This window comes from Fusarium pseudograminearum, chromosome 2 (assembly GCF_000303195.2).
Source record: "Fusarium pseudograminearum CS3096 chromosome 2, whole genome shotgun sequence".
Lineage (NCBI taxonomy): Eukaryota > Fungi > Ascomycota > Sordariomycetes > Hypocreales > Nectriaceae > Fusarium > Fusarium pseudograminearum.
In genome coordinates, this window is record NC_031952.1 from 3,214,672 (window position 1) to 3,241,678 (window position 27,007).

Here is a 27,007-nt window from a genome sequence, read left to right on the forward strand (position 1 = left end):
AGGCTTCTCCGTCGATACACCTATCAAAGAAAACCCGCCTTTGCTCCACGACACTCCGGGAGGACTGTTCAGTGCGGCCAGATTATATATAATTTTGTTCTGATGGAGTTGCCAGCATGGAGGGCATCAGCTCTCGAGGCCGCTTCTCAATCCCTATTTGATGAGAGTTCCAACCGTTCCGAAGATGCCAGTGTGTTATTGGTCCTACTGTCGTTCTTTTCTCATTGCGAAAAAATCCCCTTGGACCTTTTTGTACGTGGGTCAACCCCAAGGAAACGCTGGACAGTTGAGGGCAATATTGAGTTTGCCAACGCGACCAGAGTTGGGCTGGCCTCGGAGTTGGTGGACCTACTATCAGATGCTCGACGACTTACACGGGCTTTTGATGAGCTGTGTCAGTCTGCGGCAGTGCTCAGATACCCCGATGAGACATACCATTTGAATGAGGATATGTCAGCACGGGTTCATCGAAGTCTGGTGCCAGATACTTTGCCCTTTTGGCGACAGCAGGCATTGGTCGTGGCGTACAGGGCAATACCTTGGAAGTATATCGAGTTTCCGTGAGTCCAGAACCGATGGCCATCGAGCTCGAACCACTGACATTACAAAAGAGACCCTGTGGTCAGATCGTTCCTGCCACATTTGCACCATGTTGCAGAGGCGTTCCAGGACTGTTTTGGAGAGCTACCTAGGGCTACCAGGACTGACTTCATGCTTACACTTATCGAGGCTTTTCGATTCCCAGATATGGCCTGGAAGTACTTTGCGATTGGCCAGGCTGAACTGGCTGCTGGTCGATTGAAAGATACACACCTTCGCCTTTGTATCGGCCAGACCAAGGCAGTCCTGGGGCGCCTCAGCGGGAACATGGATGAGGCCGTCAGTAGTCTTCAGGACATTGTGTCAAATAATCCAGCTGCCAGTGCAAGCAAGCGAGTACGATGTGAGGTTGGTGTTGCAATCATTCAGCGTTCTTTGAACTGCATCCAGGTTGCAGATCTTTCCACGGCACAGAAGCTACTGGAGGACTGGGACCCTTATGATGCCGAACCATCACCCTTGGAGAAGATTCTTAGCTTTCGCAAGTATTCGTTGCTGGGACGAGTCATGCGCCTACAGGGTAATTTCGAAAAGGCATTGGAACTTCTCAAAACAGCACACCAGGCATCGCAGATAACGGGCGAACTCGTTTTCGATGAGGATCTCCGCGATCTCACATGCGACCTGGCTGATACTTTGCGGGAGCTCAACGAACCCGTGGCTGGTGAGGGCTATCTTCGCGCAGAGATCACGCGGCGAACCGAGAGACCAGACCCATTGCAGGGCAAGTCGCTTCTGGAACTGGCTTTGGCGGAGGCTCTCTTTGCTCAGGAACGATATGGAGAGGCGAAAGAGATATGTGTCGACATTGAGTCACGGGCAAGTCTTCTCAAGTACGAGCGGTTACGTGTAAATGTTATATTGGCGAAGCTGTCACACACAAGGTCGGATTTTGAGGCTGCCTTGTCGCGATGGAGCGAAGCGATGCAAGCATTGCAGGAGTTTTCCCTGGTAGATGGACAGGTGCAGAATATTATCTCTGCGTCAATGGCCGATGTTTTGGACGCTCAAGGTCACAACTGGTTGACGAAAGAATCTCCTCGAAAGGCTTCACTGACAGAATTGGCAAAACCAGAGGGTGTGCCACACTGGATCGCTGGTTTTCGGCAATGGGCAGATTACCTCCAGTCCAAGGGTACCAGATAATTGAGTTATATAGGTAGTTGTCCGTGGTTGGATTTGAGGGAAACAGTAGGATTTGCGTTGGTAACGAACTCATTATGAAGGTGGAATTTAGATACCCGAGATCGAGCCAGTTGATCATATTTGCGGCAATCAAAGTGATTGAACACCACATCAGCAAAAATGTTTCGAGTGAATGTCCATGCCCGGCCACTAAGATATGGTCTAGAACGCGCGTTTCAAGTAACTTGGAGAACCTACCATGGGTTATCCGTACTATGTAGAAAAGGGGTCAAATTGACCGTGTACCTGAGCGTTAGCTTTGTTTGAAGCCGGAGCTACAGCCGAGAGAGCCCCTTTGTGGCTACAGCGATAGGTTGTAGCCATAGCCACACTTGGTTGAAGGTCTTTGGACAGGTTGATAGGCGACTGAAGAAGGCAATTGATGGATGGAGTGAATTCCTCTTTCTGATCAATTCCAAGGCGGCTGCTAAAACAAACCCATTGTCAATTGATCGTCAATGTCAAACACGTTTTGTGAGAGCTGAAACCAGCCAAACTGCTGTCAAGAGCTATCATCAACGCACCTGCTGAAGCTCTGTTCTGGGGCTAGTATAGCGGGGACGCCAGGGGATCTTCGCGACTGGGGCCAGGTTTGATTCGCTGCAGGGGTCTCGTCCAGTCCAGCTTAGGGAGAGCTAGAGAGAGAGAGAGCCTCCACTGGGCTGGGCTGACAGACCCGACGGGCAGTGAACACGACAGGACAGGACAGGAACCAGCCGAAAAGGCCACTGTAGCTACAATTTTTTTGAGTGACACGCGCTTGCTTTTGCTCGTCTGGTGCTCGTACCGCAACCATCCAACCCATCACGAATTCCATACCTTTGGTACCCAGGTTCTGTTGCAGTCTCAGCCCGCCCAAGGTAATATTGGCTGCACCTCCCCTGAAGCTTCATCCCTCTTCTTTTCCCATTCTTTTCTTCTTTACTACCTACTTCTTGCAACCCATCACCATTGTCTTCCCCCAGGCTTATTACGTCGCCTACCTTTCCGTTGCTGTTATACTTGGCGGTCCGCGGTTCAGCTTTTTGGGTTATTTTCCCTTCTCCTGTCTCTTCCATTCACTTTCTTTCCCTTCCACGTCCCGGTCATCGATGAGGTATCTTTAAATCCTCCGACACTTCTTATTCTAGCTTTTCTTCATCAACTATCGTTACATCGAACCGGCGAATTGGACTCCTCGCGATCGAATCGACTCGACTTTCTATATTGATACCCTTCTGCCGCTATGGCTCGTACGAGGGGCAAAAGTCCCCAACCGCCAGTCAAGGCCACGACGCCCGTGACAGAGAAACAGCAGCCCATTGCAGTTCCTCAGCAGCAGCAGCAACCCACTACTGTCACCACCAAGTCCAAGAACAAGTCCAAGAACAAGGTTACATCGTACCAATCCGAGGGCGTCGAAGATAACGATGTCTTTCTTCTCCCCCTCTCCGACTACTGGGTAGTCTTGGCCCTCATGGTCCTTGCTACCATCGTCCGTGTCTACAAGATTTATCAGCCTACGAGCGTTGTCTTCGATGAAGTCCAGTACGCCTTCCCCATCATCTGGAGCTTCATGACCGTTCCAGTCCATATCATTTCTGTCAATGCGCTAACCTGTGGGCTCCTATCAACAGCTTCGGTGGTTTTGCTACCAAGTACATCAAGGGCAAGTTCTTCATGGACGTCCATCCTCCTCTGGCCAAGATGCTTATCGCTCTTACCGGATGGCTTGCTGGTTTCGACGGTAGCTTCGATTTCAAAGAGATTGGCAAGGACTATATTGAACCTGGCGTCCCCTACGTTGCCATGCGAATGTTCCCTGCTATCTGCGGTATCCTTCTGATTCCCTGCATGTTCTTCACACTCAAAGCTGTCGGATGCCGCACTATGACTGCCACTATGGGTGCGGGCCTGATCATCTTCGGTACGTACACGGTTTCCTTCTGTTGCAGTGAACTTGGATTACTGACTATGTACAGAGAACGGCCTTCTTACCCAGGCCCGTCTGATTCTTCTTGATTCCCCCCTCGTTGCCGCGACCGCTTTCACAGTCCTTGCCTTTTCGTGCTTCACCAACCAGCACGAACTTGGTCCCTCCAAGGCTTTCCAGCTGAGCTGGTGGTTCTGGCTTGTCCTTACGGGTCTCGGTTTGGGTATCACCGTGAGCATCAAGTGGGTTGGACTCTTCACCATTGCTTGGGTTGGCTCCCTCACCCTCGTTCAGCTCTGGGTTCTTCTCGGCGACAACAAGAACGTGTCTATGGTAAGCAATTTTGGCTTAATGATGTATCAAATTGCAACTAACATTCGCACAGCGTCTTTTCAGCAAGCATTTCATGGCCCGAGTATTCTGCTTGATCGTAATTCCTCTTACTTTCTACATGGCCATGTTCGCCATTCACTTCGTCTGTCTCCAGAACCCCGGAGATGGCGATGGCTTTATGAGCTCCGAGTTTCAGGCCACCCTTAACAACAAGCGAATGAAGGATGTCCCCGCCGACGTTATGATGGGTAGCCGTGTCAGTATCCGCCATGTCAACACCCAGGGTGGCTACCTCCACTCTCACCCTCTTATGTACCCTACCGGCAGCAAACAGCAGCAAATTACACTGTATCCTCACAAGGATGACAACAACATCTGGCTTCTTGAGAACCAGACCCAACCTCTTGGAGTTGACGGTCAGCCCATCAACGGTACTAAGGCCTGGGACGCCCTTCCCGAGCCTGTCCACATCAAGGATGGTGCTGTTCTTCGTCTTTACCACAGCCCTACCCACCGCCGCCTGCATTCACATGACGTTCGCGCCCCTATCACTGAGGCCGACTGGCAAAATGAAGTTTCCGCCTATGGTTATGAGGGATTTGAGGGCGATGCCAACGATCTTTTCCGAGTCGAGATTGTCAAGAAAAAGACTCGAGGTGCTGTCGCTAAGGAGCGTCTCCGAACCATTGAGAGCAAGTTTCGTCTTGTTCATGTCATGACTGGCTGCGTCCTATTCTCTCACAAGGTCAAGCTCCCTGATTGGGCTTCGGAGCAGCAGGAAGTCACTTGCGCTCGGGGCGGCACTCTGCCCAACAGTTTGTGGTATATTGAGGGCAACACTCACCCTCAACTGCAGGGTGATGTCGAAAAGGTCAACTATCGCAACCCTGGCTTCTTCGGCAAGTTCTGGGAGCTTCAGAAAGTCATGTGGCGTACCAATGCCGGCCTTACTGATTCCCATGCTTGGGATTCTCGCCCTGAGTCCTGGCCCATCCTCCGCCGTGGTATCAACTTCTGGGGTCGTCAACACACCCAGGTTTACCTCCTTGGTAACCCCATCATCTGGTGGTCTTCAAGCGTCGCTGTTGCCATCTGGATTATCTTCAAGGCTATTGCCGTTCTTCGCTGGCAGCGCAGTTGCAACGACTACGCCAACACTACCTTCAAGCGCTTCGACTATGAAATTGGTACTTCGGTTCTTGGCTGGGCGCTGCACTACTTCCCTTTCTACCTAATGAAGCGTCAGCTGTTCCTCCATCACTACTTCCCCGCGTTGTACTTCGCTGTCATCGCTTTGTGCCAACTCTTTGACTACGCCACCGCTCGTGTCCCTGGTGTTGGTGCTCGCGAGACATCTGTTATCAACCGTATTGCCACTGTCTCATTTCTTGTTCTGTCGGCTGCCGTCTTCACCCTTTATTCCCCTCTTGCCTATGGTAGCCCCTGGACCAAGACTGACTGCAAGCGAGTCAAGCTTTTTACCACCTGGGACTTTGACTGCAATGCCTTCTACGACAGCGTACGTTTGCCATTATCTGAACACGTATCGAGTATGAACTAACGCGATGAATAGTATGAAAAGTATAGCGAGATCCCGTCGATCAGCTCATCTGTGGTACCAACAACCTCAGTAGCCAAGAAGGAAGAGCCTAAGAAGGAGGTCCCTGCTGTTCAACAACAGGAGGAAGCTGTCATCTCCGGAGCCCCTCCCGCCCCTGACCAGTCCCATGTAGAGCATCGTGTTGTTGCTAAGGAGGAAAAGGTCGAGTATCGCGACCAGGATGGCAACCTCCTTGACCCTGAGGAGGTGAAGGCTCTCGAAGGCAAGGTTGAGTTCAAGACCAAGTATGAAACAAAGACACGTGTTGTTGATGAGCAGGGCAACGAAGTCCAGGAGCCCGCTGAGGGTTGGGACCAGAACCTCGGCGCCGGCGTTGCCCCCCCTCACCCTGATGTTGAAGGCGTTGACAGCGAGACTGTCAAGGGCAATGTCGAGGACGCTGCCGCCCCTCAGGATGCCGCTGCCAGTAAGGATGGCGAGAAGGAGGCCGAGGAGGCCAAGGCCAAGCCTGCCAGCGAGAACCAACAGGATGCTACCGTCAATGATGAGCTTTAAAGGGCTTTTCCTCTGACATGTCCTGACCAGCTGCAGGACTCAGCCAACAACAGATTCCACAGTCTCGTCACACCCTGTAACATCATGTACTCTATTACTTACGACTTATGGAGGACGGGAAGATCTCTCTGGTCTAAATTCAAAAGGGCTTGGAATTCAGGATCAATATCTCGATCTTGAAATGGAAAACATAAAACACTACCAAAAAGAAGGAGAGGAGGTTATACGAAACCAGAACTAGGACGTCAAGCTATGACGTATTCTCATTTGTTGGCATATGTCGAGAGTAATACTGTGGCATGGTAGAATATTGGCAGTGACGCACACACCAGTCTCATATAATACAATCTTTATGTTTAAGTTCGTTTTGGTTGCAAACATGCGACATGACTCGTTGCTATCCAAAGGAAAGAATATTTAACGGATGTACGAGATTGGTTGTAATATGCATCGCAGCATCAATCAGTGGCGGGCACGGAATTGACGAGAACAACCAAACACTATTTACCAAGGTCTCGAATGTCTTCTTTCTGGCAATACATTAGTATTTCGGCGAAAGATGAAATATCGCTGGGGCCGAATATAGTTGGTATCATATCTATTACTACTACAACTAATGGCATCGTCAGAGGGCATACTTGACGGCCGAGAGTAATCTAATAAGTTGTGAAAGCGAGCGCATGCCTGCCTGTCTGCCGCATATTGCGTTTTGTTTTTTGCTGCGCAAATCAGCAACCGATTCATAACGCTGAACAAAGGATGAAGGACAAATAAAATATGTCGTCTCGAAAAAATAAAACCCATTTCCCATATCGTTGCGCCGTTCCAAGTGAATGATGCGCATATTTCCGTTGAACGCCAGTAATGAAATTCCGTCTTTAGCAGCCCATAAGCAACCGACCAATTCTTACTTTCATACCTCCAGCCAAGTCCCGTGCCGTATTCGTTCGATAAAAAAGTACAGGAGTAAGTGTTGAACCGCCTACTCCCTAAGTTCCATGATAGCTTGCTCTAGCAATCTGTCGAGTAGTGCCACGAAGAAGGCATGATCCAAAAAAGAAAACAAAAGAAAGCAATGCATGCAATCCTGAAGATCAAAATAGTATACATAGTAATACACAAAACCCATTATGTGTCAAGACTGTTGGCGTCAAGAGGGCTTTGAAAGAATATTGCGCTGCTAATCCGTGGCTGGGATCGTGAGGGATAGTCGCTTTGTCTCCTCTGATCCAGAGGCACTTTTTACTTCAAGAGACTGAACGGAAGTGCGAACACTCCTGGGCCCATCGATCTGCATAGGAGGTGTATGTGGCTCTTCTATCGGTACAACGTTACTTATATCGCTTAGCGTTCGCTCCATTGTCGTGGGTGGGGTTTGAAAACCAGGGACTTCAAGATGGTCAGACCTCACACTGCCGTCGTCGCTGTTACGCGGACTTTTCTCCATGTCGATAGAGATCGGGGCTGGAATGCTTGGGATGACACCTCCTCCAATGCGAGACCAAAACATCTGCTCTCTGAGTCGAACGCTCTCCTCCCAGGCAGCCTTCTCATGATCCTCATTATCGGCTCGCCAATGGCCATCCTTGACCATCCGTAAAAAGCCTAAGAAATCGCAGGTTGAGCGCACACGGTTGAGGCAATATTTGCACAGAGGATGTCGTTGAGCGGAGTCGGTCTCACTTGTTCGAAATCGATGGTTACGAAGATATTCTGGACCCTTGCGAGAGTCACCGCATAGTGAACAGGGGTAAAATTGTGGCTTCGTCAGTGCGACAAGGGATCCAGTTGTTGGCACAGGTTCAACTACCAATGTTCCGTCGGCAATAGAGGCGATAACTGATCGTCGAGCGAGCCAAGACAATCCTGGTGCCATGTCCAGACGGAGTGTGGGCTCGATATCCTCTGCCAGAACACGTTTGTAGAACTTCGTCTCTCTTAAACTTGGGAGAGGGGTGGCCGAGGCGTTCGAAGCAGCGCTGACAGTTGAGGCTGGGGTATTCGGTGACTGAGGTGCACTTCCGGGACCAGGAATAGGAGTGCCGAGCGAAGTAGTAGATGCGTTTGAGGGATGGGCGCTTGATATTGAACCGCCGAGTCCAAACCCAGTCAACGCATTCAATGCACTCACGGAGCCTGAGGATACACGGCTACTGGCGCGGTTTCGAGAGATCCGGGTGAGGCTGACAAAGTCATCATAAGAAGCTAGATCGGTTCGCAAGACGGGCTGGATGAGATGGGAGAGGCTCGTTGGATGGGCGGGTTCGACAACCGCGGCAGCACTCCATAACGAAGGCATTGGCTCTTCAGTGGAGGATCGGCGATCGTCCCGAGTGTCAGGCTTTGTCAATCCAGGAGAAGAGGGAGCAGTAGGGTTAGTGTGTTCCTCTCGTCCGGCAGCCATGTGTTCCATGACATGCTTGAGCTCTACAAGTTGCTCTTGTTGCGACTTGAGTATGCTCTCTGTATCTGCGAGTTGAGATTTGAGCTGGTCGTTCTTGCGTTGCAAGACTTCATGATCAGCTTTGGCCTCTTCCTTGGCAGCGATAACCATCTTATTCGCCTCCTCGAACAATGCGGCGGTAAGATTTTCCAGTTCTTGCTCGATCTTCTTCTTTTCCATTTCTGTGTCAAGACGCTTTTGGCGCTCCACGGCTATTTTGGCCTGCCAAACCTTCTTTTCAGCCTCAACGGTGTGTTTACGAACCCACACGTCACCGGCCAACATTTCGCGTTGCGAGGCGTTTTGAGTTTCCAAGTCGCGAATACGATCGCGTGCGGCATCAAGTTCGTGGCGGGCGGCGGATAATGAGTCGTCTAATATTGTTTGATGGTTGATTGCATTGATGAGCTTGTTGCTGAGAGTGGCGACTTCATCATTAAGGTCAGGGTGATGGTTAGGAGTCGCAACACCACTGTCATCAGCCGGACTAATGGCTCGACTTCGGGGGTCGGGTATGGTGCTCATCTCGTCTCCAAAATCTACAGACGCACTCTTTACCCCGAGAGGTAGATGTGTGGAGGATGAGGATTTGATCGGCGTGCGGTCGGGAGTGAGCGACGGAGTTCGGGGATGGTAGCTGGGGGCAGCTGCGATGGAGGAGAGAGACCTGAAGTGGCCTAATGATCGTCGGGATGCTGGCGATTTTGTTGCCAAAGGCTGACCCCAACCGGCGGCGGCGGCTGACATTGGAATAAATCTACAGCTTGTAAGTTTCAAGCCAATAATAGCATATGGAAGTGGCCGAAGCTAGGTAATAGAGTTCGGTTGAGCATGTGTGCCACCGGAACATTAGAAGGTGCAGTTGGAATGTCCTGGGTCAATTCAAGCTGGGAAAGATGGCAACGTACGAATCCATTATAATCAGGCGTGTGGTTGCTGTATCAGGTGGATGGGTACGTCTTGTGCTCTCGGCCCAGAGAGGCGTGACCTGACCTGGTGTGGCAGGTCGATATGAGACGACAAGTCAATCGACAAACTTGTTGAAAAAGTTCAACACTCGAGGAAGAACAAGGAGAGTAAACGTGGAAATGGAGAAGACGGATCCTCCGGGCCCGATAAGTGACGGCGAGCCAAATGAGAGATGGGAGACGAGAGATCCGAGCGGCGGAGTGAGACCTTGTGCTTGAAAATGAGTGAGCCACGTTCCACGGCTAAGGAGAAGCTACGGTCGGTCGATAGGTAGGGTTGAGAATTGAAATGCTGTGGCTTGTTCGGTATGATTGGGTTTGGTTTGATTTGATTTGATTTGATTTTGCTTGACTGCTGTTGCCAGGCTCTGGCAGCAAATGTGTAATGAGAAGGAAGAGAGGAAGCGAGAGGAAGGTACGAATACGTGGGTATTGTATGGTACTGGGTCTGGTGTGAACCTGGACCTGTTACGGTACGGTACGGTAGCAGGTAGGCAGGGTAGCACAGGCGACGGCGGTCCCTGGTTCTCCGCAAGCTTGTGAGATGGAGCTGAGTCCCAATCCGACAAAGTCGTGTCGTATCGTATCGGTCGCGGATCGTAATTGGGAAGTGGAGTCTTTCGGAAAGTCGTTTGACGATGTAATGATGTTGACGCAACTCAACAGATAAACAAGTTAAAGCGCCTGCCTGTATACTTGAGGTCTACAAGTCTTGTCGTCAAGAATACCTAGGTAGATTTTCCGTCTGAAAGGACGGGAAAGGGCGAGCAAGCGTATTGGGCTCATGAATCGCATCTGCTGCTTGTCTCGTTCATTTTCGCCTCGTCTCACCTGTCGTTGTGCTCGACTTGGTCAGGTATTGGGCAGGCAGGAAAGAGGAGCAAGAGTACATCCGAAGCAAGTACCGTCGCCGTGTAGGCCTCTAACACGTCAGTTACCCAGTAGGGAAGGAGAAACGCGACGTGGTCCAGACCTTGACTTGGCCAACCAGGCCATTAGCGTTGCCGCCTGCGCCACGGATCGTCTGCTGACGCCACGCTATCACATCGCAGGCGCTTGCTATCGAATTAACCCTTGTTGGGAATAGTTATCGCTGACGGTTGATCGCGCGGTACTTGCACATCAAGTATCGTGAAAGCTCAACCAGACCAGGCCAGACCAGACCAGACCAGACCGGGCAGACTTGCGCCTTTACTTACAGCGAGAGCCCGTGCGCTGCAGCTGCAGTAGTGATGGATTCGAGGCAGGGGCCGTTCCAACGCCCTATCCGGGGCTTGGTTCGTTTCTATCTTCTTTGGCTACCAACAAATAATCCAGCACTCACTCATCAAAGCTCCCTGGCCTGAATGTCTAGGCTCTGAATTATCGCCGAGGCACCTACATACCGTACCCACGTTCCAACACCAAGCCAGGTCCGAGCCCTCCCATCTTGAAAACCCGAACTCCTGGGTTTCATCGACAAAAGTCTACCGCCATGGCTGAAAGTTAAGAGCTCAAAAGGGAAAGGGCGCAGAAGAAGGATTCTCCAAGTCGTGATAGACCGAGAAAGGAGAAGAAGGAAAATACGGTTATGTGCAGACAGATCCAAGAGAAAGGAGTTGGCATGAGCTGAGACAAGACCCAAGTTTGAGAAGTCTGCTGCTCTGTTGCAGCCATGGTTTGTTGAAACATCGCTAATTGCTACTGCAGGTAAAGTGCTGTCTTCCCTAATGGAGGAATAAAGTGGCCTAAAGTGGGCAGCTATGACGGGGCCATTTGGGACAATCAAGGATGGATGACGATTGACCAGGGTCCCTTTTTTTTTCCCTCACTGACTTGGGTCATGAGTGGTGGCCCAGTTTTCAAAGCCACGCGCCAAGGGATCAAGCGTCAAGTCGAAATTGGAATCGGAATTGCGCGAAGGGAGAATCAGATAGTTCTGACTCTTGGGCATCCATAAAGTGAAGCAAGCGCTCATGACGAAATTGGACGAAATTGCTCTAGGGTAAACCGCTGATCCTTGAATGAGCCTCAACGGCGACAAGCATGAAGCCTGCCCGTTGTTCCGATGTACTAACTGCTCTACAGATCTTCTGGAATGCGATTGTCTCGGCTTGACAGCAGATCCCAGATGACATTTCTATTATTTGTTGACCTGATGACTTTCTCACCCCTGACTAGCAATCAGTTAGCCAGGTAGCTAACTACCTAGGTTGTTGTCGTTCCCCTGCAGCTCAACTATTACTGCATACCATCATGTTTGGTGTTGACCAAGTAACTGGCATTGCGATGTAGTACTAGCAAATACCGTGTTTCCTGACGACACTGCCGACTGCCGCCTGTTTCTGCTGTGTTCGTTTCAGGTAAACAAATTGTTGTCCACGTCAACTGCCTGGACTACCCAGGTTGGAAATAAACAACCTGGGTCAGTAGGCATCTGTGCCCATCCAAGGTCCAAGTGCCTGGAAATATTCAGGGTCCAAAGCAACCCTATGACATCACAGCAAACATTCCCAGCCCAAATTCAATTGGGGGTTTGGACCAACGAATGGTTAGCATGTTTAATTAGTTGTTGATGAACAACATTCCAACACTTTTGGTTACTTAAAAAACAAAAAACTTAACAGCATGGCCTTTATTCTGCAACTAGAAAAAGCAGTCCAGGTAGTTTCTGCGAACTTCAAAACAATAAACAAGCCAAGCCAAGCCAAGGACTGTGGATTGGTTCTTGTTTCTAGCCAGCCCACCCTATAGCTAACTAGGTACTAGGCATGAATATGAACAGAATTATATGACAACGTTAAAGTACCAATAGTTAATTCTATCTTGATATGCTTAAAGAAGCAAGCTACTCTTATCTTGACTAAAGACCCTAAGTAACGAAATAATACGCAAGTCAAGATCATGCCAAAAAAGGATCTGAGAGTGTTATCAAAGGCACTTACCTACCTAGGTAGGTATAGAAGCAAGAATGGAATAAGGACAACCACCATGTACATATATGCACATCATCTAAAACCGCTGTTAGGTTTATCGTAAAGCTGCTACCTACAGCTACCATGTATCCGGACTTTTAGCTAAAATAGTTTGGAAATTACAGCCGAAAAACTAAGGAGCCTTCCGGACTTGCTAAGACAAGCAAAGTCTATGTTCCGTCATCCTCTCTTTCCTTTACATCGTCTACGCAGTCCTGCCAGCTAATCCACTTCATGTAGGCACACTCAATACCCGCGATGATGACCATGCCACTTCCAAGACCAATCCAGAGGCCGTCGAGCTTCAAATCGGGACTTCCCAACTCGAGCCAAATGGCGAATGGCACAGCGGCCAGGTAGTTGACCGCCAGCACGACCCAAGCAGCAACAGACTGCTTCGCCAGGCCCCTCAACACACCGTTGGTGCCGCAGATGACGGAGTCAATGATCTGAAAGCAGGCCACAGTGACCATGGATCCTACAGCAAGGTCCTTGACCGTAGAATCATCCGAGAACAAAGCTGCGAGTGGTCGTCGCAGAAGGAACAGGAACGCGCCATCCAAGATGCCGACACCGATAAAGACAATGGAATACAGAATCGCCGCCCGACGCGCTTCTTTTAGAGCTCCAGCCCCTACGAGATGGCCGAAGCGAGTGGTAACGGCGACACTGATAGAGAAAGGCACATGCCAAGTTACGATGGAGAGGGTATTAAGAACGGTTTGGGCAGCGAGGTGAGGAGTGCCGATGTACGAAGTGCTGATCATGAGGATCTCAAAGGCAAGCCACTCAGCAAGGTTAACAGCCGTGCTGGCAACAGAAAGACGAACCATGGGGCCCCATTCACGTACCGCAAAGGCGGCGCGGGCATCCCAACCACCCCAACAACGATGGGACTTTTTGCCAATCAAGATAACGTAGAGCAGAAGCAGCGCGGGACGTAGGTTATTGGCGAGCGCTTGGCCAAACGCAGCACCATCGAGACCCATATTGAGCTTGACAGCAAAGTACCAGCTCAAAAAGGCATTGACAGGAGCGCAAATGATGAGAACGACCATGCCCGGGCCAAATTCGCCCTGAGCCTGTAGGAATCTCTTGCCGGCCTCGAAGAAAGCGTAGCCGGGCAATCCGACAAGACTGACCCGCAAGAACGACGCTGCTTTGAGGGCAAGGCTTCGCTGGGGGACGAGAAGCGGGAGGATCCAGTGAGAGCATAGCCAGATGGCACCGACGGGAACCATGACGATAGCCATCAAGACCATCATGCGCTGGATGTGCATTCCGACACCAGTATAGCGACCGGAACCGTACGCCTGAGCACATAGTGTGTCGAGTGCCGTGGCCATGCCCTCGAAGATGGTGAAGCCGATAATGTTGATTGTTGTCAGCGCCAGACTAGACGCCGCGAGCTCTTCGGCGCCTAGCCGGCCAGCGACGATGGTGGTGATAACGGTGAAAGAATATTGTAGAAGATAGGTTGCTATCAGAGGAAGCGAATATCGGCACAGTAGCTTTGCTTCCGCCAGCAGACTGTGGACGTCTGTAAGCGATACTGATGTCTCAGGCTCGCTGACCTCTGATATCCGAGGAAGCAATGGCGATGTCTCGTCGTGCAACACGCCATTGTACTGAGAGTCTTGCTCCCGCTCTCGCTGCTGGCGCTCGCCGCGCCGACGTTCGCTCCGAGGCATTGGGTTGGTAGTCAATATCGCAATGCCTACTGTGGCCTCAGTAGATACAAGTCGAGCTTTAATGCAACGATCCACTCACTCGAGGGCGAATTGCATAGAGTAGAAGATGTTTACAAGAAGAATTCTCGTGTCAAGCGAACCTTACAGAGACGAGACGTCGCGACCCACCGATCTCGGACCCCACTGAACCAGTAGTGACACGGAATCGGTAGCTGTTTATGCTATTTACCTAGACTACCTATACTCTTATTATATTTATCTTTGTATCCTCAGGCTTAAGCCAATCTCCATTACCTACTAAACGACTTTCATAGTATCATGTTATTTTTAAAAACAATTCTCACATTTCATAGCCTCTTTTCCGAAGAGATCCCTTAGTACCTATCGCTAATGTAAGTAAAATAATATAAATAATTAGCATATTATGCTCTGATCTTGAGTAATGTCTGCAAAAGACAAAAATGATTTAACTTGAAATAAACGACTGGAACGGGCCGTATTAGCTTGTGAGGTATCAATGTGAAAAAAGGTTGGATAACTCGTTGTCACTGGAGCAGCGTTGAAGATACCAATAAGAAACATATTACAAATCGAACGGGTGCGTTGGGAAAAAGCGAAGAGAAGAAGTATGTCAGAAAGTGAGATTCAACGGAACATAACGGCATAATTCATATTCAACTTAATAATCAAACGATACCATGTCAGCAAGTCATGGTATGGTAGTGAATGATAGGTAAAGGGCAATGGTCGGACATATAAAAGCAAATATATAAAACCAGACAACGCCAAACAACCACCCTCACCGTTACTCATTCAAGCTTGTTTTATATCTGGAAATAACATGACCACATCTAAGCTCATTGTTGTCGTTGGTGCAACAGGAGGGCAAGGCGGCTCTGTTGTCGAGACATTTCTCAAAGATCCTACATGGCTTGTTCGTGGCATCACCCGAAACCCTTCGAGCCCAAGAGCAAAGACTCTCCAATCCCGTGGAGTAGATATGGTACGGGCAGATTTGAACGACCAGGTGTCTCTTGCAAAAGCCTTCCGAGACGCCAATGTCATCTTCGCCATCAGTGACTTCTGGGGCATTTACAGCGAATCTGATGACACCGACAAACCAGAGCCTGGCTCACTATTCAACGAATGGGTTAAACAAAAGGAAACTCAGCAACTCAAGAGTATCATTGATGAAGCTGCCAAAATCACGAGCTTGGAACGATTCGTTATCTCATCACTGCCAAATGTGACCAAATTGACAGACGGAAAGTACACCGAGGTCTGTCACTTTGACTCAAAAGCCAATGCAGTTGAATACGGTGAACGACACCAGCCAGATCTTTGGTCCAAGACGAGTGTGTTCGTTCCAGGCTACTTCTTGAGAAACTTCCTCAGTCACCCAATGTCACAGCCCACAAAGGTGAGCCCTCTGATTCCCATCGTAGTGTATTTGAATTTTAACTGACACTACAATACAGGGAGACAACGGCTGTGTACAATTTTCAACTAACCTGGATCTCGACAACAAACTACCATTCATTGTACATGATGAAGATTCTGGACCCTTTGTAAAATCTTTAGTTCAAAACGGCCCAAATAAGGGTGTTATCGGATACCGAGCTTGGTTGACATTCCGACAATTTGTCGACATATTCAGCAACGTGACAGGATATGACACAGAGATATTGAAATTTCCACTTGGACAGTTCACCTGGGACTGCGAGCCCGAGTTGAGAGACGAGTTTCGTGAAACATTTGCCTTTGTCAACGAGGTCGGGCTACACGGCGGTGATAACGCAGGATATATCCACCCTTTTACTGTAAGCTCTTCTCTCTCGATGTTCTCGCTTGCGAAAGATAAACACTAACGCGATGTACATCCAGCTTGAGACACCTCCAGATGTTCAGAGTATCGAGGCTTGGATCAGCGAGCAAAACTGGGAGAAAGTACTGGGGTCCTGAAGAGCTACCCATGTAGCAACGTGACTGAAGAGTGTTCGATATTTTCCCTTGAATTTTACTTGTTGACTGCGCGTAGCATTCGCCCTTAATGGATTTGCGTTCTATGATTGTCCGTGTCTTTACCAGGGGGGAGCCAATCTCTCAGAGCCAAAGTCGTGGATAGTTGGTCTGCTTATGTAGTGATCTCAGTAGTCATTGATGTGATTTATGCCGTTCACAATCGACTCCTTGCAGTAGATTAATGGCTTGTGGGGACAAAAGTTCAACCATAGGTTCCAACCCCGCAGAGTATCGGCGAAATCTAAGACAGAGGCAGTCGCCCAAAATTTCCATATAACAATTTCCAAGTGCTGCGTTTCGCCTTCAAGTTGATCGGGGCCAGCATCAACGAACTATCGTTCGGATCGCCTCGACAGATATTCAACTTCTATAATGGACCCTCTTCGAAAAACCATCGTTGTTGCCTCAAACAACATCCCAAAGATCAAGGCAACACGTGAAGGGTTTAACCAGATGTTCCCGGGCACCCACGACTTCCAAGGTCTGAGTGTACACTCCCACGTCTCGGATCAGCCCTTCTCTGACGAGGAAACACTCCGCGGAGCGACAAACAGAGCTCAGAATGCACAAACATTAAAGCCGGAGGCAGACTTCTGGATTGGCATTGAAGGAGGCGTTGAATCCCACAACGGCTCTATCTGCTCTTTTGCGTGGATCGTAGTCATTGGAAAGAGAGGAAAAGTTGGCAAGGCACGTACATCAGCCTACTTTCTGCCCGAAAAGACGTGCAAGCTGCTGAAAGAGGGGGTTGAGTTGGGCCATGCGGATGACATGGTGTTTGGCCAGACCGATTCGAAGAACAAACAAGGTTCAGTTGGGCTTTTGACAGGCGGTGTCATTGATCGAGCAGCCTATTATACCCAGGCAGTTATTTTGGCTCTTATTCCCTTCAGAAACGCATCGTTGGACTTTTGAAACTCTTCTCGGCACACAAGGCAAGGTGTGTGCTCTCAGGCAAGGAATATGCACGTGTATATTTTTATTTTGACAGTATTATATATAAATGATTGAACTATTATGTAGTATATGCATGCGTGTACTTTTCCTTTTCCTTCCACCGTGGTTTCTGTAACCATTCTGTTATTACTATTCCATCCATCTCTTTCGTACTTAAAAATTACAAAGCCAAGGCACGTGTATATACAGCCATGACGCCACGCTATGATGGGACCAAAATGATATTATGTTCGACAAAGTTGGCTGACGGCAGCCATTATATATCCGTAGAATAGAGAAAAGATGACCGTTATCAACAGTATTGATCAGTACGTAAACGAAGCAAGATCAAGTGTCGCCAGAGGAACAGACATGTGCTGCTTGCGTGCATTTAGAGATTAGTGGGTGCGTTGTGAAGACGGACTCCAACGAGGTATTGCTTATGAGATTCAACCCTTCAGCGGTACAAGGCTTCATTCCAATCACCAACTTCAGTCATGCCGTATGGATTCCACTCTTGCCCAGGATAACTAGTCGCACTCATCTGAGCAGGCACCTCCCCATCCGAATCGGCATTAGGGTCATAATGGATCTTTTCTTCCTGTGAGTTGATTCGCAGTGTGCGTCTTCGTGCGTCTTCTGTGTTTTCAAGTTCGGCATGGAACGAAGGGCCTCCGCTGGATTTGGGTTGGGACGGAGCCCTTGAGTCGCTCATATCTGACGGAGATTGCCTGATTGGCCCTGAACCGGCATTGCCTGATGTCGCGGTGGGTGGACTGATAGATACGCCCTGAGACTCCTCTGTCTTGGAAGAATATCCCCCGTTGGCATTTGTCGCAGCTCCGGCTCTCATAAAAGATCCTCCAACAGAGTCAGAAGTGAACACAGGCATGGGAAGGGAGGGAGCTTGGTTCTTTGAGCTACCATTTTGCTCCGTACCGATTTCTGGGGAAATGTGCTTGATGGGTGATGAACCAGCGCTGGCCTGACGGTTTCCGCTTGTCCTGCTATTATAAGGGCCTTCGCTGCCGGTGAACCTTTGTGTGTTGGAGTTGCCCAGAGAGATTGCATTGCTTTGATCGTCCCGTGGAACAGCTTGAGTGTGACCGAGGTCTAGCTGTTGAGCTTCTTCGTTGTCGAGGCTGCCAGACGCGAGAAGGTTTAGGAGCGAAGGGCGTGGCGATGGTGCGTGAACCGGCGTGGGCGCGTGAACAGTTTCAGGTGTAGAGACATGGACAGGGTGCGACTCTTCCCCATGAGCCATTTGCTGGTTTGGATGCATAGGCTGTGGACTATAAGGCTGTTGTGAGAAGTGCGAATGCCGGGGACTTTGGTGTGCAGGCGAATTGGAACTCTGGCCAATGGTTCCTTGCCATTGACCTGGATAGGAAGCTTGTCGAGACTGAGCGGGCAAAGACTGGTTGCTAGGCGAATGTGTCTGATGTTGCCACTGGCCTAGGGATTGCGGAGGCGACTGAAACTGTCCCTGAATCTGAGTAGGGGCCTGAGTTTGACCTTGATGTTGGACGGGAGATCCGAGCTGGCCTTGTGGTGACGGCAATGGAAATTGTCTTTGATGAAGTGATGGAGACTGGAAATGTCCCTGTCGTGGAGAAGATTGAAACTGGCCCTGCTGCTGGAAGGGAGACTGGAATTGCCCTTGGTGTTGGAGAGAAGACTGGTAGTGTCCCTGCTGCTGCTGCTGCTGCGACAAGTGATGGGTTGGGCCGGTAGGTGAGCTCGGGGACAGAGGCTCGCCTTGAGGTTGAGGGGATTGATACGCAAGAACTTGCTGTGGCGAATACATGCCTGGCTGTCCTTGGGGGATGGATCCCGAAGAGCTGCGGAACTGCTGCTGAGGTAGAGGTGGACTAATGAACATCGAGGACTGTCTTTTATATTGCAACTGCATTGGGGACTGATTGCTCAAATGTGACGACGGTCGCGAAGTTGCGGCTTGCCCGAAAGGCTGACCGCCAATATTTGAAGATGGACGAGAGGACTGCGTTTGCTCGAATGGGGCCTGAGTAGTAGTATGCTGCTGAGGATGCTGTCTTTGGTGAGGGGCTTCCATCTGGTGCTGTTGGTAAGCCTGGAAATCCGGAATGACCATAGACTGCCGGTTTTCCTTGGAACTTCGTTTAAACGCTCCTAGGATCTTGCTTGTAGTCAGCTTGTCTTTATCAGCCTCGGCCTTTCCTTGGTTAGGCTGTGACTTATGCGCAACTTGCGCAGACATGCGATTCTTTAGACCCTTCCACTTCGATACTCCAGGACTCCCTTGTTGAGCTGGCTGATCGACAACCTGGGGCTGCTGCATATGGCTCGTTTCGTTCTTCGGAGGGACTGGGGACCCTCCGTCAGACTGCTGCGGCTGCATTGGCGGCTGACTCAAAGTCATTGGATAAGCACCCTGCCGAGGACCGGTCTGTGACTGGAAGTTCGAGGACTGTGGCTGCTGGGGTGACATTCCCATCCTGCTAGTGAATGCCTGTACTGGCGGACTGGCAGACACTGCTGAAATGATTGGAGTCTCAGGCTGTGAAATTTGTGAAGATTGTCGTCTTCCACTAGTAGGAAAGGAGCTGTTTAATCGAGGACTCTGTGTTGCCATTGAGGAAACAGAGGGTGGTGATGTCTTCGATACCTGGGACACGGGAGATAGAGGCATGCCATCATCTGACGCAACTTGTCCGGGTCTCGTGTTTTGCCTGAACGACATGTTCGGCGAGTCAGTGGCGGGCCGTTGAACAGGAGCTCCCTCATGCATATGCTGCGAAAGCTTTTCGAACGACTTCGACGGGTAGTGAAACGAAGTCTGTGTCGTCGGGGCTGTGCTTGGAATGTTGAAAGACGTCTGGGTTGTTGGAGCAGAACGTACGCCTGACGCCGCTGGTGAGATTGATCTCATTTGTTCGGCCCGAGTGTCAGAGAAGCTCTGACCGACACTGAAAGAAGTTTGAGGTGTGCCATGACGGCTGTTGTCCGTCGTCGTCACGATCGGAGGAGTCCCCGAGGGAGTCATGGAGCCAAAACCCAGTGGTGATGGGCGGGAGTTTCGGTACGCTGCCTGAGCATGTTGGCTTTCTCTTATTGCGCCCGACGAGGATCTAGATGTTAGCATGGGTGACTGCTCTCTTCCAACGGCACCACCAGTCATTTGGCGGGCCATTGGCGGTTGTTGATTTACAAATGGCTGCGGTCTTTGGGGCTGGGGGCTGGATAGAGGCGGGGCATCGCTCTGAGGCGTTGGAATTCCAGGAGTCTCGGGGAAAGCGCCAGGCATATGAAGAGCAGGAGTGGGCGGCTGAGGACTAGACGACCTTTGATCCTGTGCTTGCAGCATTTCATGTTGAGGTAGATTGAGTTGAGGCCCAGAAGAGCGGCGATCATGCGACTGTTGGACAGGATGCTGTTGCATCTGAGATAGGGCACTCGGTTGAGCTTCTTTGTTCTTGAGACCATGTCCTAATAGGCTAGAGATCAATCCAGCCGCTGAACCACGTCTCGTACGACGCTCTGAAGCATCGGCAGGGGGTGCATCTGGTGGGATTGGAAGCATTTGGTTAAAGGATGGACCAGCAGTGTTGCTTCGCTCGAAACCCAGATGAGATTGCTCCAGAGATACCGGCTGTTGTACGCTTAAATGGCTCGAAACCGGCCTGGAGGAGGTGGGAGTGCCTGGTTTGGCGTATGTACCACTGCTTGGCCTGTTAAATACGTTTGTCATAGCAGCCTTAGCATTAAAGGCTGAGAATCGCTTCTTGGGAGGAGGAGTAGCGCTTCCATGCTGGCTCAGCTCGTTGGCCAGATTGGATGTAGCCGCGCGGGGTACACCGGCAGGCCTTGAGTGGGCAGAATCGAAACCCAATCCGGGATTGAGTCGAGATGCCCTCTTCTCTTCCATTGCGGAGTGTGGCCTCAAGTCTTCTGGACGTGAAGGGGGAGGCATGGAGAGCCTTTCTCGGCTCTGCTTACTTCGAAGACCCAGCATGAAACTGGCCCTGGGCTTCTTCCGGTCGTTTGTTCCATCCGTCGCTACACTAGACACGGAAGCTGCATCATGGTGAGCTTCTGGAAGCTGCGGAGGCTGGTATGGATTGTGGTTGTCCATAGGTGTGTGTCGTCGCTCGGTTGAAGATTTCCTGAAGCGATGTCCAATGTCCTTGAACAGTGCCGACGCTCCCCTAGAACGACCACGATCATCACCAGGGACTCCACTGCCACCAGGTCCCATTCTTGAAATACCTTCCTCGTGAGACAGGCGCCTGGCGAACTGAGGGCCTGGGCTGGGGCGGGTTTCCTGCGAATTACTTTGTGGTCGTTGTTGACCAGGGAAGAGGCCTGGATACCGGTTGGTCGTTGAAGGGGGCACCTCAGAAGGCTTCTGCCGTTGGTGATGATGATGATGATGCTGATGCTGGGTTGTCGAGCTCGATGACGGTGAGGTTGGCACATCACCTGTCTCTTTGTTGTAACCAAAGAACGGATCTTGCTGCGAATGTTGTGAGCGTTGCGAACGCTGTGAGATTTGTGAGGCGTTTGTGCCAGCTCGGTTTCTGTTGACAACATGAAGAGGTTCGGCCAAGTGGCTTTCTTCCAGCTTCCATTGTCCTGATGGAAGAAGCGGCGAAGCTTTAGGGGTAACGCGATGCAAAGGCTCCGACAGATGGCTTTCTTCTAGTTTCCAGGGCCCGGAAGGAGGCATTCTCTGGACTGGATTACCGCCGCCACCCATCAAATGTGGCGGTAACAGTGGCAGTGAAGTGTTTTGATACTCCGGGTTCTGTGGTGGCATAGGTCCCCGGTTGGCTGGATGCATCTGGAGCGAATGACGTGGTACCTCCTGAGGGGATCGTTGCTGTGAAGCACGACGTTGACGCTCTGGAGTCATCGCAGGCGTTTCTGGATCATCAATATCCTTCTTATATTCTTTATCAGGCGCAATAGAGTCAGTTCCGACCAAAGTCGACCCGACCGTGACCTCGGATGTGATGGTTCCCTGCTGGCGAAGAATCTCGTCATAATTTTCAGCATCAACCGAAACAAGCTCGTCTATAGGCTCAGTTGTTCTCCGCTCGATTGTAGTCGATCTTGAGTTCACATCAAAAGTCGAGCCTCTTCTGATAGGCGGCAAGCCAACGAAAGATGAATGCCGCTGTGGAGTGGTAGATGAATCGTTTGCTTGAGCAGGAGAACGAGGTTGAGACTCATACTGAACATCTCTGTGTGTCTCTTGAGCCGTGACAGTGGCGTAGACAGACATCGGCTGGTGCGATAAGCTAGTATGTTCTTCTAAAGGTACCATACGAACACTGCCACCGACAGGTACAGAAAATGTGCCGCCAGACACAGGCTTACTGAAAGGCGCCTCCGCATTGACGCTCTGCTGAGGCTCATCTTCGCTCGCAACCAAGGCTCTGGATTCCTTGGAAGCCTTAGCACTGGCAAGGTTTGCCTCCCGGAAAGGATCCCATGTAGATTCATCAATAGGCGTTGGAATATACCATTGTGATCTATCATCGTGTTCTCTACTGGGGACGGCAGATACATCTTGCGAAAGCTGAGGCTTATCACTCTCGCGTGAAGCGACTTGCTTACCTGATTCGCCAGTTGAAGGCACAGGGCCAAAAGGAGGGATACTGGATGATTGGGAGGACTGGGGAGCATGATACGATTGGGTCGAAGGTCTCGAGTTCACGACGTCTTTTTCGGAAGTTTCATCAGCGCGGGATCTCGTGAGACGATCTAAACCCCACGATGCGCGTCTTTCAGCCTTGAGTTTTGTTTGCACCGGAGATGTTGGTTCGCCCTGTCATTCAAAGAAACATTAATAAACATTCTTGTCACATATAGCCTGATGGATGGGCAACATCATGGTGACATGCGGGAGGAGAAAAGGGAACAAGCGTCGTAGAATTCCTATCTCATACACCCGTCTCATCATAAGGCCAAGAGTGAAACATCAGCCTTGAAGTGCATGATGAAAAGAGATTTAATCCAACAAATACCCCACTCGAAAGGAGAAAAAAGGAAGAAGCCCATCACAACAGGTTCTAAAAAGAGAAGCGTCAGTGAAATACCTTGTCCCCAGTTCCACGCAATTTGCTCTTTCCCTTGCTAAACAATCCTTTGCCCATCTTTCCAGCAGACTGCATGAGTTCCTTGCTCTTGGTGCCGATCTGGTTGCTCGAGTTACCGAAGCCGACGGAGCCTGATGGCACCGAGCCAGCGAGCCGAGATCTTCCGGTTGCCGGTTGTCCTGTCGTAGGCGAGCTCGTGTTGAGGTGCTGTTGAGTCTGAGATACACTGGGGCCTGATGCGTGTCCTTTCTGACTTGTAGGCATGCTGCCAGCTCCAGAAAAGGAAGCAGTGCTGTTGACGTATTCGGGATGATCGGCCATGAGACTGGATAGCCAGTTATCTAACCCTGACTCCCAAGCTTGATGTGCGTCTCGGCCAGCTTCAAACTTGAGGGTCCTTTGAACAGGTGTCGCCAAAGTCATGATGTCACGCCACGGAGTAGTCTGAGGAAATTCGCTGCTGGAGGGAACCGACCTGCTCGACTTTTCTGGGGGAGGCGTTGCTGATGTGAGATTCGAAGTTGTTTTAGCCAGTGATTTGTCCTCCGCGACTGATGGACGGCGATCTGCTGTAGCTTGAGGTGTGGAATCATCGTGCTCCACAGACACTGGTGAAGGGGGCTCCAAAGTAGTTTGCTGCTGGCTTGGCGGAAGTGTGCTGGCCTTGGAAACCTGATGAGATATTCCTCCGGAAGGAGGGATAGCGATTTTCGGAGCTTCAATATTTCGTGGCGACTCGTTGGGTTGGTTGGTATCGACGGAAACTAGGTTCCGCGAGGACTGGACATCTGGCGATGCCACTGGTGGTGTGGAAGTTGGTGCAGAACCTTCCCTTTCCAAGTTTCCCGTAGGAGCCTCAACAGCGAGGATCTTAGGGGGTGGGTCAAAACCAGCCTCCCAAGAGAATCTGCGTCGCGATTCGGCATTCGGCGATTCCGGCGGAGAAGTAGGCTTGGGTCCGCTGGAAGTAGAAACCCCAGTCGGTGGCTGTTCGGTTGGCTGTTGTTGCTGCTGTTCGTGTACAGAAGCATTCGCAACTTGCAACTTTTGCTGACCTTGCTCGGGCTTGTCGTTCGAATCGGCCCAGTAATTGTCGTAGTCACTAAGAGTATAACTGCTGTTTTGTATTTCGTTCTGACCACCTGGTGTCAATGATTGAGCATTTTCTGGTGCAGGTCGGGCATGAGCAGAATTTGGGGTTGGGGCGATAGGGCTCAGGGACCTCATAATCTCCTCACTCAAAACATCACTCTCCTTAATAGGCGACGAATTGAAGGTATTCATTGTCCCCTGCGTGAGAGCAGAGTTTGGCTCGTAGTTGGAAGGAGAGTAATCTGATGGACGGGGATGTAGTGGTTCTGTCGGCGTGATCTTGGAGCCTGTTGCAGTTGAGGCACTCGCAGGGTCTCCGGAAGATGGATAAAGCCCTTTTGTGTTTGGACTTGGTGTACGCAGAGGCGGAACAGATCGTGGGTCATTTGTAGGAATAAGAGACGAATTGCTAGCCAAAGCATTGTCAAGTCTGGTGCCATTGCCATCGTCTTCGCCCTCTTGGGGCTTTTCGTTCAGCGTAGAGAGGTTTCTAGAAGCACTAGTCGACTGCTTAGATGCCAAGGGCTGTTCCTGTTTGACCTGATCTTGAACACTTGCATCGCCGTTGCCCGAAGAGAAGAAATCGGCGCCAAAAACTGACATGCGCGCAACATCAGGGAGTTGTGGGCTAACGGACATTCGTGTCCTGTCGATGTCAGTCGGCGAATGCAGGACAGATTCTTCCTTGGGGTTGTTGATTTGCTGCGAAGTTTCAGCGCTACCCACGGCGGGCGCGTCATTCGATACTGGCTGTCCAACATGAAGCTCATCACGCTTCGCAAGGATACTATCAAAAGTCGGCTGCTTCTGGACTCTGTCGATCGCAGGGTCATCTCCTTGGCCGTATCCCTGTTGGTTATGAACGGGTGGTGTAGAATGATCATTTGGCCTGGGCGCAACGTTTTCCGCGATAGACAAAGGTGATCCGCCAAGTTTACGTTCATCATCTATATGTCGATACAAATCAGGTCGAATCGAAGGAGAAGCTCGAGCAGAACTACTAGGGCTTTGCGGGGTAGAGGAACGGACTTCAGGTTGCTGCTGAAAACTTGGAGGTTTTGAAGACCCGGCGACCGAAGATACCGGCGCAGGAGATCCGTTTCGCCCTGTAACGGGCGATGAAACATTATGGATTGGTTCCGAAGTCGCATCGTGAGAGGGTCCAGCTGGATGTTGAGTTTGGAGCTGAAGCGACGGAGGACCACTCGAGCTTCGAGAGCTGGAAGCTACAGCAGCAGCTAACCTGGGCGAAGGCCCGTACGATTCTGGGGGACGTTGGCCGACAGATCGGAGACCTGTCGTAACTCGAGGTACAGGAGGCGGTGGTTGTGGTTCATCGTCATCGAACTCGTCGGCGCCCCAGTCATCACCATCATAGTTCTGAACGGGTGCTTGGACCCATTTTCTTGTCTTTTGACGGCTGACGTTCACCTGGTATCCGCCAGGTGTTTGAGGCGATCTGGAAGCAATTGTGGATTAATTAAAGAAAAGGTGTCAGAGGTTATGATGGCTATTTACAATGGAGACTGCGACTGCCCTTGCGCGTAAGGGTTATTGTATGTCCCATCCATGTCGTATGTTCGTCGTCAGTATTCGACTATCGGTGCATTCTTGGTTAGTGCTTGATGACGAGCAAGAAGCGAGTATTCACGGCGACGTCGAGACAGCTGGGCTCAGCGGACGTGGCAAACTAAGTAAGTGTGCAGACCTCGTTATCGAGGTTGGTGTTGACGAAGACCCGTGACGATTGGATCAGAAGAAGCACGAAGCTTGAAACAAGATGGGAGACCCAAGAAGAAAGAACGCAGTGATGGACTAACAACAAGTATACGATGGAAAAGAAACTAGAAAAGGTACGATGAGGAGAAAGGCAGCACAATAGGAGCCAGCGGCAACAGGTGAGGGATGCCAACGAGATGGTGATAGAACAAGGAGGTGGTGCTCTCGTAGGTCGGTAGCAAGCGGGAACAAATGGTGCGGTCAGGGACTTTTAGGTGCTAGTGTTGGTGTACTAGCGCTGCAGTTGCCCGTTGGAGATTGGATGACGAAGGTGGATGGGGCACCTCGGCCTGCTCTTGGGGGGCCGCAACCGCTAGTGAAAACAGACAAGGAAGACCGCATGAACCAAGGAGAATACAGATACCCCAGTTTGCCCAGCCTCATTGAAGCCCAAGATGAAATGAACGAAGCGAGTAACCCAGTCGCCTACTATTAGTTGGTAATGCTGGGAGGTACGTACGCAGATAATCGGGATATCACTACCTAATGTTCTTTGGCGATTGCGTGACATATAACCGTCGGAATGGAGAAGCAAAGCAAGCGCCCAGCTAGAGTGTCCAAGTTAGGTAGTGGTCGCGCCGACCGAGTTGGTCGAAAAGTACGGAGTGCAGGAATGAAATTACCAGCGGAGCCGATCCCAAGATCGTCCCCATCCATTTTTATGGCAACAAGTTACGAGATCAGCTCCTATGGACTCTGTAATACTGGGCTTCTAGGTCTAATCCTCCATGACAGTCAGATTTAGTCCCAAGGGTATATCACTCGTACCAGTAATTAAACATCACGCTGGAAAATTCAAGTGACATGGATCAAGAACTGGTCATTGCTATTTTTGACATATATAGTCGCATTCAAACACGAGCCTCGACGCGGTTATACAGGTCTCGAGGCTC

At 50.5% G+C, this 27,007-nt stretch overlaps 7 protein-coding genes across 7 annotated transcripts, besides 3 other annotated features; 4 read left to right on the forward strand and 3 right to left on the reverse strand.

Moving 5' to 3' along the window:
* Positions 1 to 711: 711 nt before the first annotated feature.
* FPSE_08896 (uncharacterized protein) lies at positions 712 to 1,746 on the forward strand (the record flags this gene model as incomplete). The annotated part of the gene is made up of 1 exon (XM_009262014.1): positions 712 to 1,746. The coding sequence occupies one exon, from the start codon at positions 712 to 714 to the stop codon at positions 1,744 to 1,746; it is 1,035 nt and encodes a 344-aa protein (XP_009260289.1).
* A 1,264-nt stretch (positions 1,747 to 3,010) lies between these two features.
* Positions 3,011 to 6,146, forward strand: FPSE_08895 (uncharacterized protein; the record flags this gene model as incomplete). The annotated part of the gene is made up of 5 exons (XM_009262013.1): positions 3,011 to 3,312; positions 3,402 to 3,691; positions 3,747 to 4,030; positions 4,083 to 5,549; positions 5,604 to 6,146. 5 exons carry the CDS (start codon positions 3,011 to 3,013, stop codon positions 6,144 to 6,146), a joined length of 2,886 nt encoding a protein of 961 aa, XP_009260288.1.
* A 1,180-nt stretch (positions 6,147 to 7,326) lies between these two features.
* Positions 7,327 to 9,336, reverse strand: FPSE_08894 (uncharacterized protein; the record flags this gene model as incomplete). Its single annotated transcript, XM_009262012.1, has 1 exon — positions 7,327 to 9,336. One exon carries the CDS (start codon positions 9,334 to 9,336, stop codon positions 7,327 to 7,329), a length of 2,010 nt encoding a protein of 669 aa, XP_009260287.1.
* A 530-nt stretch (positions 9,337 to 9,866) lies between these two features.
* Positions 9,867 to 9,902: a microsatellite.
* Positions 9,903 to 10,699: 797 nt separating this feature from the next.
* Positions 10,700 to 10,732: a microsatellite.
* A 1,949-nt stretch (positions 10,733 to 12,681) lies between these two features.
* Positions 12,682 to 14,202, reverse strand: FPSE_08893 (uncharacterized protein; the record flags this gene model as incomplete). Its single annotated transcript, XM_009262011.1, has 1 exon — positions 12,682 to 14,202. One exon carries the CDS (start codon positions 14,200 to 14,202, stop codon positions 12,682 to 12,684), a length of 1,521 nt encoding a protein of 506 aa, XP_009260286.1.
* Positions 14,203 to 15,043: 841 nt separating this feature from the next.
* On the forward strand, positions 15,044 to 16,164 carry FPSE_08892 (uncharacterized protein; the record flags this gene model as incomplete). The annotated part of the gene is made up of 3 exons (XM_009262010.1): positions 15,044 to 15,622; positions 15,681 to 16,022; positions 16,087 to 16,164. The coding sequence occupies 3 exons, from the start codon at positions 15,044 to 15,046 to the stop codon at positions 16,162 to 16,164; spliced, it is 999 nt and encodes a 332-aa protein (XP_009260285.1).
* A 432-nt stretch (positions 16,165 to 16,596) lies between these two features.
* Positions 16,597 to 17,139, forward strand: FPSE_08891 (uncharacterized protein; the record flags this gene model as incomplete). The annotated part of the gene is made up of 1 exon (XM_009262009.1): positions 16,597 to 17,139. The coding sequence occupies one exon, from the start codon at positions 16,597 to 16,599 to the stop codon at positions 17,137 to 17,139; it is 543 nt and encodes a 180-aa protein (XP_009260284.1).
* Positions 17,140 to 17,617: 478 nt separating this feature from the next.
* Positions 17,618 to 25,906, reverse strand: FPSE_08890 (uncharacterized protein; the record flags this gene model as incomplete). The annotated part of the gene is made up of 3 exons (XM_009262008.1): positions 17,618 to 22,972; positions 23,244 to 25,794; positions 25,854 to 25,906. 3 exons carry the CDS (start codon positions 25,904 to 25,906, stop codon positions 17,618 to 17,620), a joined length of 7,959 nt encoding a protein of 2,652 aa, XP_009260283.1.
* Positions 21,555 to 21,580: a microsatellite.
* Positions 25,907 to 27,007: the final 1,101 nt, after the last annotated feature.